The sequence below is a fragment of the Wyeomyia smithii genome, chromosome 2 (assembly GCF_029784165.1).
Source record: "Wyeomyia smithii strain HCP4-BCI-WySm-NY-G18 chromosome 2, ASM2978416v1, whole genome shotgun sequence".
NCBI lineage: Eukaryota > Metazoa > Arthropoda > Insecta > Diptera > Culicidae > Wyeomyia > Wyeomyia smithii.
The window spans coordinates 266,411,003-266,426,857 of record NC_073695.1 but is presented as its reverse complement, the minus strand read 5'-3'; the positions used below and the strand labels follow the sequence as shown (position 1 = coordinate 266,426,857).

The window sequence follows — 15,855 nt, the reverse complement described above, 5'->3', positions numbered from 1 at the left end:
AGTTGTCCCAGCGTGCATAATATTTGTGTAGAACATGGGACTACAACCCGATCAGAAAAAAATAACCTGATATTGAAAACTCGCTAACTCAATTTTTTTCGCATCAGAAATAATTTCAATTTTTTTCGCCTCAGAAATAATTTCTGGTTACGCCACTGCATCATACAAGTAAAATAAAAAAAGGAAATATTTATTTTATGTTCGTTAATCGCAAATTTTAATATTTTTTCTGTGATTCGATTATCCGGAAAACTCGATTATCCGGAATAAATTTTTTTTTGATGTTCCTGATAATCGAGTCCGACTTGTATAATCGAATCAGAGAAAAAAAAGTTTTATATTTATTTTTCATAAATGATTTGTTGTTTTCGAATAAATAAGAATTTTATTTTTGATTCATCCTCCTAAAAGTCAGAAAACACATTTCTTACCAAAAAAAATAAAAATCTTGTAGTTTTTCCTGGTGTAATTGCAGTCAAATGTAAAGAAAAATTATTAAAAAAAATTATAATAGTATATGTAGATTTGTCAACTTGTTTGTATTTAATTTCTCAAATTTTTAAAAATTAAATTTTTGTTCATTTTTTAATTTTTGAAAGTATTTTTATTCAGGTATTTTTATTTAAGTATTTTTGTTTTTTTTTTATTTTAAATATTTTTAAACAATTTTCAAAATTAAATTTTTTTTCTATTTTTTCACCTTCTTATCAAGCGTTACGTATTTTGTAGATATTCTCTAGATAAGTCATATTTGAAATTCAAGAAAAAAAATTTTTGCTTCTATATATAATCGAGTCTGAAATTATATATAATCGAATCATATATAATCGGGTCAATATATAATGGAGTCTCTATATAATCGCTTCCGACCTGTACCTCATTTTGACAATAATATGGTTTACATAGTTGATAAAATAACAAAAAATAATGCCTAAATATTGTTCTTTGAAGACCATATGAATAACAAATCTCGATATTCTAATAACAAACCCATAACGTGCATTAATAATCATGAAAATAACCAGTTCAGATATTCTCGAATTACAGGATACTGAATGCATAACTTACTCTCTTTTTTCGACTCTAAGCAAAGTCATGCTAGTTTTAATTTTTGTTTAAAGAGTAAATATAGTAATGAAGATAGAAAATTAAATTAACTGAAAGTATGATTGTAGAAACTACGAAAAATATAGTTCATTAGGTGGGACTCGAACCCACAACTTCCAATCTGCGATCAGATGTGTTTCCGTTACACCACCGCTGAACGTTATAGACGTAGTTCTAGAATCAAGTTTTGTTTCGCTTATCCAATTATCGCACTTCGTACATTTACTCAGTAGAGACTATTATTTATAGCTGGCTATTGTTTCAACACCCTAAGTGGAAGTTGGAATGACTTCTTAGTGTGAAGTAGAAATGTTTCAGCGAGTTGCCATTTCTACCAGCAGCAACATCGACGTGCGTCGATCGAGAGTAACAATGTTTGTCTTTACCGTTCTGCGGTGGTGTAACGGAAACACATCTGACCGGAGAGCGTCCTCGCTGGTTTAGCACGAATGAACTACACAGGCTTACTAATGTGAAAACATTAGAAAATATGTCAAACCAAATTAGCAATAAGTTCCGATAAAAACCGTTGCAATCCTCAATTACAACGATTAGCTCACTTAATGGTCAGTAAGATAGGTGTAAGATTAGATTAATGTTAACTTTTAAATTCCTTTTTTTTCTTGACAAGCAGGTTTACAATTTTCCTACAATTATATTCACTTAACTGCGGAAGCAATTACATTTTTTTAATAAAATAAAGCTTAAAATATATGTAATAGTGTTGATATGTCACCGTTTGTAGTAGAACAATAAAAATTCTGAATAAATATTAAATAATTAATTCATCACAAAACATCCCCCCCTATTAAAAAAAAAACATCTGACCACCAAAGATTGGAAGTTGTGGGTTCGAGTCCCACCTACTGAACTATATTTTTCGTAGTTTCTACAATCATATTTTCAGTTGATTTAATTTTCTATCTTCATTACTACATTTACTCCCTGAACAAAAATTAAATGCATAACTGAAAAACCATAAAAAATATTATAATTGCATAATCAAATATCTTATCAGAGGCAAAACAAGGTATGATATCAACATTTGATATTAATTTCATATACGTGTTAGAACCGTGAATGTCTTTCAGATAACACGATAAGACATCATAACAAAATTCGCCATTGAAGATCTGGCATTATCTCGAACAAAAAATTTTTTCTTACAATCGACTTTCTAAGACTAAAAAAATTGAACTGGGAGAATCTCCCAATCTAAGATTCCAGGTTCTTTTCCAACATTTTTTTTTTGAGTTTACACAAGAATTCAACTTTTCATGCATTTTTAAGATATTCACCACAAAAAAAAAAATCGATTTAAAAAATATCATCTACGCATTTTTTAATTTTCGCATGAAAACAAAGACGAAACATTTGAGTTTTAACGCTGAACGTAGTTCGAACGAAAAACTACATCGACACCCTAATGCTCCTGCTCGTGAATTACTATTTCTTTTCGAAAACTGATCAATCTTTTTTTATTGTTCTAATATTTGTTAATGTTAATGTTAATGTGTTAATGTTTCAAATTTTTTGCTCTTATATGACAAAATAATTCAAATTAAATAAATCGCTGCTTTTCTACTTTTCTTTGCAATTTTTCTTTTTTTTCCGAGATCCCGCGATTTCCCTGGAAATCAAATTTTTATTTGCCGTATCCCGGGAAGCTGGAAACCGTCGGGAAATGGACGCTCTAGAGGAAACTTCACGAAAATATGAATCAGTCGATATCCAATATTTCGTAGGTTTAGGTTCATACAAATTCCTAAAAATTTATATAAAAGCGTAGACATTGGCCGGATTTTCCTCCCTTCAAAAGATCAACGTGGCTAATTAATGATTTTTCATCATGATGCTCAGTGCGTTAAATGTATGGGGATACAGAACAAAACTCAACTCTGGGGATTTTCAGTTAAAGTATGCAAGTGTAAGAGGCCGTCCACAATCCACGTGGACAGAAAAATCGTCATTCTAGACATTCAGTCTAAAATTTCAGTTTCAGTTTAACAATTTCTCAGAAAAACAGAGAAATCTAAAAAATGAGCAACCAGAAATGACTAAATTAACCTCAAAAAACTTTTTTTCCAAAAGGTAGAACAAAATAAATTTTGCTAAGTTCTCGACCATTGGGTTGTTGTGTACCTATGTTATACTTTCAGCTGAGCAGTCGCAAAAAGTTAGAACGACTTATTTTATACTATCCGACGTTTCGTCACTGGCCAGTGACATCTTCAGGGGAAACTGCGGGGAATCATTACATTATTAGAGGCTTTTAACATAGTACAATGGTTAACAAATAGTTATAGTCTATGTTTGTGATTGGGTATGAGACTTGACAGAACAGCTGCGTAAGCTGTGTTAAGTCCGACTTCAGTGGTACAGTGATAGTAGATCATAGCAACCGTACCCATATACTTCCGTTCCTAGAAATGTGTCATGTATACAACACACCCAACACAGTCAACGAACGAGTCGATCTCGACGGACTTAACGCAGCTTACGCAGGAGTTCTGTCAAGTCTCATTTCCAACACAAACACTCCAGCCGATTAGTTCCTTCTCTGTCTCTCAATTTCCCCAGCAGCAACATCGATGTCCTACCCCTCTAAAATCCAAACCACTACCCACAAGTTACCATCCGCCATCGCAATAGGTCCACAGTTTTGTCGAAATTAATTAAACAAATTTTGTTACCACCAAAACTATAGAATGTACCCAAAATCGCCTCAATCAGTGTTGACGATAAGTTTAAAAAAGCATCTTGACAAGGAACTAACAAATAATATGTAAGTCATAGACACAATAATCACAGACAATCAGCTAGACTATAACTATTTGTTAACCATTGTACTATGTTAAAAGCCTCTAATAATGCAATAAATCCCCGCAGTTTCTCCTTAATTGTAAATTCTCCTCGAACCGGATTAAGAAATTGAAACCAAAAATTAAAATGCTCTTGAATTTGATTTAAATTAATAAAGTAGGTAATTCTAACGAGAGAAAAGGACCAAAAGAAAAATTATGCAACTGCAGCCTAATGGTTGTAGGACGCTTCTAAATAAAAGAAAAGGCCAAAGCATAAATTGATTCCAGATTTAGCTAAGAGTGGTTCCATAGATTAATGAGACTAATGACAAAACTTGATTGCTTGATTGAAACTACCTCAACGAGTTGAGACAAAGTTTATGAAGAATGATTTCGAATTAGCACAACAACAACAAAAAATTGTCTTAGCTTACCGGAAATTCTTGAAAGGTTCTCAACATGCGCTTAACATGTCTGAATAATCTTTCAAAAAAACGGAGAAGACCCAAACAAAGTTCTTTCAAATTTATCTCAAGTATAGCTGACAACGATTATTAAAGCCAGAATTTTTGTAATAAGCCAATGTATTTTTTGGCAGATTTCCATTCTTATATATGAAAAAAAATCGTCCACGTGGACATTATCATTACCCCATTCCTCCCTTTCCGTGGACGAACGTGGAAATTTGCGTGCCCCCTACCCTCTCATAAGTTGTCCACGTGGAATGTGGACGGCTTCTAACTATTTTCATGGCTGACGTATGTGGTATAAATAATCACAAAAATGTCTCATATGACATAATGTGTGATATTGGATATCGGTTGATAAATGACTGAGTTAAAAAAAATTGTAGGCGCTGAGGTCCAAAAACCGTATTTTGACCAATTAATAATTTCTAGTATGGGCGTATGTTACACTCAACAAGACCTACAACCTACTACACTTCAGAAGTTCTAAATCGCTGTAGCACAGTGTTATTAGTGGAGCTATGGCCGTTCCCCTGAACCAATTTTACTGAAAGGCTTCCGAATTTTAGTAAAATCCGGTCATTTGATGTCAAAAAGGACTTAAGCATAGATTTATTCTCAGGTTCCCACAACGTACCCTTGCTTTACGCTGAATTCTATAACCCCTTGGTGAGGCTTCCTCTTCACAAAATAAGTCCCTCTTATGGTGAAAGGAAGGGTAAAATAAAAATCATATTACACACAAGCACGAATAAATAATAAGCATACCATTTTTCAATAGCGGTATTGCTAAAAATAGAAGTGCAGGATACAGCAGACACCCGGATATATTTCACAATAGATCAACAATTCTTGTCGCAGTGAGCGAGGCCATGTATAAAAATAAAAAAAAGAGATAATCGGTTAAGTTTAGCTAATCGACCAAAATTCAGCCGATTCGCCATCTGTAATACCAAAATTGGTCAGGCAAATAGCTTGCCGCTCGGCTCGTCTTCTGTAATAGGTCCCAAAATGTCTTTTGAGGAAAGCAAGAAAAAAAGACGTGGATCATACCTCTCCTTCCTACCCTATGTAACAAATTGTAACTTGTAATTGCCACAATGTTGCCTCTATTATAAATGTTTCCCATTTAATTCCCCATAATTCCCATTTTGAACGATTTAATTTTTCAGCGAAATAATCCTAAACTTTGAACATTTCCCTCTGCTTATTTGCTATTCTACTCACTTTTTAAAGCTCATACAGTTTTTTTTTACTTATGACTGCCAGCAATTTTAGTACATTTTTAAATTCTTATCAACACCAACGTTAACCCAATTTCTTAATACTTTTCGTTGTTTTTTTCTGCGACATTTTATATTGATATTAACTGTTCCTTCAAAACTGTTAACTTAATCTTTGTTTCTAATCACACTTTTATTTTCAATAAAATGGAGGACGCTTTCAAATTTTTTATTACTGCATTTAATTGATTCTTCATACATTTTTTTTAAGGGGGGGATTTGTTAGTAGCTTAAGTATTTATGATAAATATTAGTAAATAATGAGTATGTGTGTCCAATCACAAATGGTGACTTCTCAACACTGTTAGAAATTTATAATTTTAATTGTTAGGATTTGTTTGCTTTCGCAATTAGGACTTATCATTCGTAGGGATTTAAACCTACTTGTCAGCAAAGGGGAAGTAAACTTACAACTAACTTATTGGCTATATATAGAGAGCTTATCGTAGCACTTGAGGATTGCAACGATTTTTGTCGAAAATTGTTAATGATTTTATTTGACATAGTTTCTAATGGTTCAACACCAGTAAGTCTATGTAATTCGAGTGTACCAAACCAAGTAGGACGCTTCAAAATCATTTTTAGAATTTTATTCTGAACCCTTTGGAGCGTTTTCTTCCTTGTTGAACAGCAACTTGACCAGATCGGTACAGCATAAAGCATTGCTGGTCTAAAAATTTGTTTGTAAATCAAAAGTTTGTTCTTCAAACAAAGTTTAGAATTCCTGTTAATGAGAGGATATAAACATCTCGTATATTTGATGCACTTGGCTTGTATACTCTCAATGTGCTCTTTGAAAATAAGTTTTTTATCATAAACTAGTTGAACATTCCCGGCGATGCTCGGGATCAAAGGTTTCAAAGATAGATTTTTTTTATATTTCATTGCTGCATTAGCTCAACTCACTTCAAAAATATAATTTACATCTTATACTTCCATCATCACTTTAAGTAGGGTGTCGAACGTCTTCGTCAGTGGTTTTTTTCGGACCTTTTTTGCATAAGATTGCGCCAGTAAAACTACCGAAGAACACTACTGACGAAGACGTTCGATACCCTACTTCAATATTCTGAGAACGTGCAGAACTGGATTGTTGGATTGTCCATATTGGATTGTTTTTTTTTGTGATTTTGGGCTGATTTACAGAAACTGGAAGTCACCATTTTGGATTTCAAAATGACGTATGGAGTTCCATTTTCGAAAGTATTGAAATTGTTGGCCAAATATCACTTTAGAAGTCATAAATTTGCATGTTTCATGTAGTTTTGTGAATAATATATCAAATTTAGTAATCAGATACTTGTTATTTTTCTTCAAATGTCTTTTCTGAACGTTAACAAACATTTTAATGAAAAAAAAAATTGTGTCATCGCTATAAAATGACGTATGGAGGTCCACTTTCGGAAGTATTGAAATTGTTGGCTATATATCACATTAGGTTATTTTCCTGAAACCGGAAGTCGCCATTTTTTAATCCACAAAACTTTGTAGAAAATAAGAAAATAAAATATTTTTAATGCTTAAGCTGCCTTTTCATCGATATTCAAACAAATGAATCGTAACCTTTCCTGCAGCTAAATGTAGTTCTAGTTTGGATTAACGGAAAAAAAGTAAAACAGTAAGATTAAGAGCTGAATGACCTTCTGGTTAAAAGCTCTCTAATAAAAATCAAATTCAAATTCAAAAGTACAAAAGTAAATCGAATGCCGTAAAATGTAACTATTCACAAAACTACGAAAACATCAGAAATGTAAAATGTTCATACTCGAGACATGGGTTATTCTGCAAAAAAAAATTGTAGATGAAAGAACAACGAACATTTTATTGCAAAAAAAAAACAAATCATTGAATTTTGATTCAGAGGCGAATTGCGCATAAAAAGTCAAAGTTTCGCATGTAATCGTATAAAAACGTATAAATTTAAAAAAAAATTTTTCGGTGAATTTCTGTATACTGTATGCTGTATATGGTCCTCGTGGCTCTGTGGTTAGCGATGTCGATTGGCTCCCACACGGTTGTGATATCGGGTTCGATCCCCGATCAGGTCGAGAATCTTTTCGAACTGCAATTTTTCTCGACTCAGTTCTGTGGCACGGTGTATCGTTGTTCTTATCCTAGAACATGCAAAATGTGCTAAAACAATATCGATAACGAATTTTCTCAACTAATCTGGTTGATAGAGAGCGCTATTAGAAGGCTGCAATATTGTTGTGCTGTATACAGAAAATCATCTTCAAACATACATTTTATATTTTAACATAAACAAACATTTTAATGAAAAAAGAATCACATGTCATCGCTTTGAAATTAGATTTAGAGGCAAATTCAGTATAAAAAGTCATAATTTTGCGAGTTTTACGTAGTTTTGTGAATAAAATCTCAAGTTTTAGTAATCAGATACTCAATATTTTTCCTCACATGTCTTTCCTGAATGTTAACAAACATTTTAGTAAAAAAAATCATATGACAACGCTTTGAACTTTGATTTAGAGGCAAATTTAGCACAGAAAGCCATAATTTTGCGTGTTTTCGGTAGTTTCGTGAATAATATCTCAAGTTTTAGTAATCAGATACTATTTATTTTTCCTCAAATGTCTTTCCTGAACATTAACAAACGTTTTAATGAAAAAAGAATCACATGTCATGGCTTTAAATTTTGTTTTAGAGGCAAATTCAGCATAAAAAGTCATAAAGTTGCATGTTTTACGTAGTTTTGTGAATAATATCTCAAGTTTTAGTAATCATATACTAATTATTTTTCCTCACATGTCTTTCCTGAACATTAACAAACATTTAATTGTAAAAAATCATATGTCAACGCTTTGAATTTCGATTTAGAGGCAAATTTAGCACAGAAAGTCATAATTTCGCGTGTTTTACGTAGTTTCGTGAATAATATCTCAAGTTTTAGTAATTAGATACCTATTATTTTTTCTCAAATATCTTTCCTAAACATCATCGAACATTTTAATGAAAAAAGAAGCACATGTCATCGCTTTGAATTTTGATTTGGAGACGAATTCAGTATAAAAAGTCATAATTTTGCACGTAAAACAACGTAGTTTTTTGAATAATATCTCAAGTTTTAGTAATCAGATACTAATTATTTTTCCTCGAATATCTTCCCTGAACATTAACAAACATTTTAGTGAAAAAAGAATCATATGTCATCGCTTTGAATTTTGATTTAGAGGCAAATTTAGCACAGAAAGTCATAATTTTGCATGTTTTACGTAGTTTTGTGAATAATATCTCAAGTTTTAGTAATTAGATAACTATTTTTTTATAACTAATGTCTTTCCTGAACATCAGCGAACATTTTCATGTTAAAAAACCTACATGTCACCGCCTATTATTTTTGACTTAGAACGATTCAAAATGATGATGATTACTGTACACCACAGAGACTGAGGGAATAATATCAATAAGATCAAGCGTTACGGAATTCCATTTTTATATAGTAGATTAGTCCCAAGTACTTAACCTTGTCAGACCAACGTAAAATAACCCCATTCATCTTGACAACGTGATTATTGTTTGGCTGGAGGAAAGAAGCCCTAGTCTTATGCGGAAAAATTATCATTTGAGTTTTAGAAGCATTGGGAGAGATTTTCCACTTTTGCAAGTAGGAAGAAAAAATATCTAAACTTTTCTGTAATCGACTGAAAATATGCAATTTTGAAGCAGCAATTGAAAATTTTCACTAAAAATTCCATTGTGCTTTCAGGGAGATGTCTGATTAATATATTAAAGATTCCATCGTCACCAGGTGCTTTCATATTTTTGAAATTTTTAATAATTGATTTAATCTCATTCAAGTTAGTTTCAATTATTTCTGCAGGTAAAAAATTCTGGGAAGATTTTAAATCAAATTGACGTGTGACTTCATTGTCAATTGGACTCACAAAATTCAAATTTGAGTTATGAACACTCTCAAACTGCTGAGCAAGTCTTTGAGCCTTTTGTTCATTGGATACAAGAAAACGTTCACCATCTTTTAAAATTGGAATAGGCTTTGAAGGTTTCTTACGAATCTTCGACAGCTTCCAAAAAGGTTTTGAATATGGTTTCAATTTTTCAACTTTAGTCTCAAAATTTTGATTTCTCAGAAGAGTAAATCTATGTTTAATCTCTTTCTGTAAATCTTTTTAAATAGTTTTAAAAACAGGGTCACGAGAACGTTGATATTGACGTCTGCGGACATTTTTCAAACGAATTAGAAGTTGAAGATTTTCGTCAATTATTGGTGAATCAAATTTCACTTGAGCCTTTGGAACAGAATAATTCCTGGCATCAACAATTGCACATCTTAATGCTTCCAAAGCGAAATCAAAACTGATTCATGTGATAAAGAAAAAGTTATTGGAAGATGGTCAGAATCAAAGTCAGCATGTGTGATCAAATCACTACATACATGACTTTGATCTGTAAGCACCAAATCAATTGTTGAAGGGTTATTACGAAAGAAAAGCATGTAGGACTATTCGGAGACAAAATAGAATAGTATCCTGAAGAACAATCATTGAATAAAATTTTGCCATTGGAATTACTTTGAGAATTATTCCATGAACGATGTTTAGCGTTAAAATCGCCGATTATAAAAATTTCGAACGATTTCTGGTGAGTTTTTGTAAATCACCTTTAAAATAATTTTTGTGCTCGCGTGTACATTGAAATGGTAAATATGCTGCGGCAATAAATAAAATCCCAAGTTCTGTTTGAACTTCAATTCCCAAAGTTTCAATAACTTTCGTCTCAAGATGGGGAAGAGCACGATGTTTGATTCGGCGATGAATAACAATTGCAACTCCACCGCCGGAACCCTGAATCCTATCATATCTATGAACCACGTAATTGGGATCATATTTTAATTTAATGTTAGGTTTTAAAAATGTTCCAGTAATAAATAATTGCAATATGCACATTATTTACTGTTAAAAAATTAAAAAGCTCATTCTCGTTGGCCTTCAATGAGCGAGCATTCCAATTCAAAATTTTGATTGGTTTATTTAAAATCATTGCTAAATTTTAAATTAGAAATAATTTTAATTGTAAAATTGGTACCTATTTGAATGGCTTCAAACATTTATTTTGCCTGCAACATAGCGTTCATGAGATCGAACATTGCCTGTTGCAGAAAAGAAAGTAATAGGCCCCAGGCAGTTGGCATTAGAAAAAATATTTTCGGTAGCAATATTAGCTGGGGTAATAGGTGTACAATTATTTTCTAGCGTGTTTTGCTTACCCATATTAGCGGTCATTTTCGAACTACCAACATTAGGCGGTAGAATGTTCGAACTACCTGTAACCTGTGCATATGTTAAACGGGTATGCAAAGGGGTAGGTAAACTATACGTCACTGGTACGCTTGAAGAATTTTGTTTTGAATTATGTTTACCTTGCTTTGCCTTAACAATTGCTAAACGGGCTGGGCATTGATAAAAATTCGACATACATTTTGTGAGAAGAGTCTCCACAAATGAGGCATTTTTGGTCCATGTTACAAAACTTTGAACCATGGCCATAACGTTGGCAAACACGGCATTGGGTGATATGCTTTTCACCTCCGCCAAACTTTCGATACAATTCCCATTTTACACGCACGTTATATAAAGCATGTGCTTTTTCAAAATATTTTAAGTTATTAACCTCACTGCGGTTAAAATGAATTAAATAATTTACAAGGGTAATTCCAGTTCGCTGACTGTTTTCGCCTCGTGATTTTTGTTTCATCAGAGTTACTTGGGTAGGGGCTATACCAAGTAATTCTGTCAAAGTAATTTTGATCTCATCAACGGATTGATCGTTGGTGAGACCTTTCAATACGACCTTGAACGGCTTGGCGCTCTTCGTATCATATGTAAAAAATTTATACATCTTTTCAGTTAAATACTGAATAAGACGATTCCAACCTTTCAAAGTTTGGGCCAGTAAACGGCATTCGCCTCTTCGGCCAATTTGATATGTAACTTTGACGTCGGAGAGAAACGTAGAAAGTTCTCTTTTAAAAATATTAAATTCAGAAGCAATAGTTACCACAATAGGTGGAACTTTCTCCTTTTTTACAAAAATTTCACTTTGAATAGTTTTACTTTCGAACATTGCAATTTCGCCGGCTTCTTGCTCAGGCAGAATATCATATAAACTTTCACTGCATAAGCTAGTTTCAGAAAGAGATGCCTCTCTTTTCCTCCCCGTAGCGATGCTTGGTTCCTTTTTTCGTCCTGCCATTTCAGGTGATACGAACAAAGTTCAAAAATAATATCAAATTGCAAGTATTGAGAAATAAAGAAATAGATAGTCTTGAGAAAGACTGATGTAAGTTAACTTCCAGGTAATCTTTAAAAGACACACTGACAAAACACAAACTTTGAAGCTATAGGTAGTCAAAGACCAGTCCACAAGCAACCGAAAATACGTCTGATCTGTCGGGTAGCTCAAGACGCACTGGTTCTTCATACTTCTTCAATCAAAACGCTGCTTATAATCTTTTCATATTTTTTTCCCAGTCTTTTCACTGTTTAAAATTTTTAACCCTATGAATTTGAGTGTTGGTTTTCTTAACTTTAATTTGGGTTATTTTTAGTTTTCTCTGTGTTTTTTTTTTTTAAATTTGCTCACTGCTAACGTCCTCTATTAAAAATTGCCAGCACCTTGCTACATTTTTTTTAATTAAAAAAAGGGCAACTCCATATCTATCGCATTTTAAATTTTGTACAATTTTCATTGATTAAGCGCTTTTCCTTTTTCATTTTTAAGTCTGACATTGTTTTTCATTTTAAATTTTTCAATTCACGTCGTTAATTCAATTTAAAAAAAAACTCTTTTTCTAGGTTATTAGAACAATATTTAGTTTGGCCTCCGATTATTGTCCGTCCTGTTGGGCAAAATGTATTGTTACGATTGGTTCTTAGTCTGTAATGAATTTACCAAGTTTGGCTCAGATCTTTCAACATTTCCTTAGTATATAAATTAAATTTTATTTTAGTTCTACTAAATTTTGTCACACAAGAATTAATTCATTTCCAATTTGGTTCATTGTTCGAGCTTATTACATCATTCTGCCATTGATCAAACATAGACGACTGGTTAGAATTACTCATATCCCAACTCGCTTTATTATTCCTCACCTTGTGAAAAACCCATTAACTCCTATACTTAATCTCAAAGGTTGTGACTTTAGTTGCTGGCAGTCGTGTTATGAACGTGTATTTTTATTTTTATTTATTTGACACAAGACGTCCCCGTCGTATGGTACGTGTCGTGCATCTAAGCTTGGGAAGAAAACGAAACTTGTAAAGTTGTCGTTGGCGGGGAAACTTGTTGCAATGGGTCGTTTATTTCGTTATGGTTCTGGTTGGCACGGTCACTCCGTACCGTCGGTCGGTTCCGATTTATAATAACGTAACCAAAAACAACACAGCATCTTGCAGAACGGCCCAGAGAAAGCATCTTTCTCGGAACAATTTCTTTATTAGGCATTGTGTGGTTTTATCTTGTTTGGCTTAGTTCTGGAAACTTGCTCTTTCCTCACCCTTTAGTCGGATTCGTGTGAATTGACAACTGGTTCTATAAAGAGCCAGACGGACTGAGAGGAGCAGAAAAAAAACTATGCACAAGACAAGTTTCCAGAGTGCGTTGCGTCGCCCGGAAGGAACGTTGTTGTTTGTTAGTTCGCTTTTCGTTCGGAAAACAGTCGGATTGTGTCTAGATAGCTCTAGTAGAGCTAGTACCGACCGGCAGCATATTATAGGGTCTCACTCGCAGGCCGGGTTAAATTCATTCACGTTATGATCAGTTCATTTGTGATCCCATTAAATGCTGAATTATGAGCATTGAGCGCTTCCATATTGCGCGCCACAAATGTCATAATTGCAATTATCCCTAATTAGGACACCAACGCTTCTAGGGACGGAGTGTTTCATTCCCGCGCGAGAGGCGAGACAATACAAATTTGCAACATACCGCGCGGAAACATATACCCAGGTATTTGTCTGAAGCAGGTAGCATCGGAAAGCTTCGCAATCCGACTGTTGCTCAAAATGGAAATAATAGAGTTATCAGAGTAACGTGTTTTTTTCTGATGTATTTTTAAGTAATTATTTTGCGGATGAGACACATATGTTACTTTTTTACAGACTTTTTGAAACTGATCATATGAAAAGTATAGAAAGTATTTAGTTTTTTTTTAGACGGTTCAATTGTCTACGTATTTGTCATTAAATCACTAAATGGTATTTATATGATAAAATGACACTCATGCGAGATATTTCTAAGAAGGGCAGCAGAGCATAGAAATCAAAAGATCCAGTAATCATTTTTTCAACCGCTAGCTTGAATTATAATTTTTTATCAATACTCAGCGGAATAATTCATATCGAATATCGTTCAAAGATAAGCATTATTTTTCACAGTTTGCGAAAATAAGCATAGACATTCAGCCACCATCACCTAAAAAACTGGCACCATATACTCCGCCTTTCCTGAAACGATCAATATTGGTGTAGTAAATATGGCGGCTCTTATTCCCCTTAAAAAGTTTCCCCGTTGATCAGCACCGATAGCGGTCACCGTTTGGTCGAAGTGTATCTGTGTACCTTGCTTTATCACACTATAATTTTATGCTAATGGAGAGAGTACCGGTTCTCAGATTGAACGATGAAAGAGAATCCGAGATGGCGATCGTTCAATTTCCTCTTGCTTATAGATATTTGCGTAATGGAAGATTTGCAGTTGAAGGTCGGCCAATGAATTTTAAAATGCTTTCAATATTTTATCAATACTCTTTTAATATTATTCTGCTGAAAATTAGTGCTTTTCAACAATTTGTGATTAAAACCGTTCTTAAAAGTAGTTAAAAATTGTATTTGACTGTTGTCTTATGTGGTAAATACTCGCCTTACGTTGGTAATTTCAATTACTTCCAATCGATAGTACACACAAATATTATGCACTCGATCGGCGTGAAGCGATCCTTCCACTTCGGCGGTCTTACAGTCGCGCTTTTTTGTTGACGGAAAAGAACCAAACTTCTCGATAGCGACCAAAGATGTTAACAATGAGATAACGTGTCGTGTAGTTGACGGCATTCTTTAGCACTGTTTTCTGTCAAAAAGAATTTTGATTTGTGAACCTGCAACAACCGGTACCAGGGTGGTATCACCAATTGTGTTAACCGATTGATCCCCGATTTGGTGTCCGGACCGGTATCTAACCTATCTTGCCAACCACGGCCACTACCCTACATGTAGGCCAAACGCAAACGTTAGGACCCAACACGAAGAATGTACCGCATCTTCACGGTTTATGAATCGAAACCACGGAACGACAAAACTATTTCATCTATGTTGTGGCGATTCTCTCGCTTCAAAACGCGAAGCATGTTTCATATTTTGATCGTCCTCCCATGCATGATGGTATAATTGAAGCGAGAGGAAAAAAAGTTCAGCTCTCGCCAGATCCGTCCGTCCGTCCGGAATGTTTCAGCCTTTTGCCATTCAGGTCCAGAACATTTTTTTCGCTACCCCGACTTAATTTTATTTATGGTGGCGTTCCTTTGCGCCGCCTTTGCGTTCCAGAAGTCAACAACTGTACCATAGGGCTGCACTTGGGGGCCATCCCGGCAAGGTACAAGGTGCTAGTTGTATCCGTTGGTTGATTTATTCAACTCGCGGTTCCGCGTCGTACATTTGCGGTTCGCCTTTTTCAAAGATTTTCCCTTTTTTTATTCAATTTACAGAGCCATACCGAACATATGCCATTCAAGTGTGAATACTGCGCTCGTTTGTTCAAACACAAGAGGTCAAGAGATCGCCATACCAAGCTGCATACGGGAGATCGGCGATACCGGTGCCCACACTGCGAAGCGGCTTTCTCAAGAAGGTAAGTGAAGTTGCAAGGGTTTGCTGTATTCGATACATTTATACCTACACTATGCCGCCGGCAGATTCCCTCTAGGCAGTGCGGTATGTCAGGCAAAAGTTGCATATTTTGAGTGGCCGTAGATGCGCTTTGCAGCACCAATGTTTACTTTTTTTGTAGCTCGATAGCCTCAAAATGCTTAAATGCTCAAAGAATGCTTAACAACTCTCAAGATGAATCTGGAAACATCTGCAAATACTTCGAAAAGTTTAAAAGAATTAAAAGGGCGTTCACCGCATTCAGCTCAAAATGGTTACGAAACGTCTCCGAAGG

The 15,855-nt window shown here is 34.2% G+C and overlaps 1 protein-coding gene across 7 annotated transcripts in view; it reads left to right on the top strand.

The window, feature by feature from the left end:
* LOC129724679 (zinc finger protein 423 homolog) overlaps positions 1–15,855 on the top strand; it is a 202,374-nt gene that overhangs the window by 173,757 nt on the left and 12,762 nt on the right. For all 7 annotated transcript variants that reach the window (XM_055679763.1, XM_055679769.1, XM_055679767.1 and 4 more), the window contains one exon: positions 15,401–15,543. In XM_055679763.1, the coding sequence (XP_055535738.1) occupies positions 15,401–15,543 (143 nt within the window). The remainder of the gene's footprint in view (positions 1–15,400; positions 15,544–15,855) is intronic.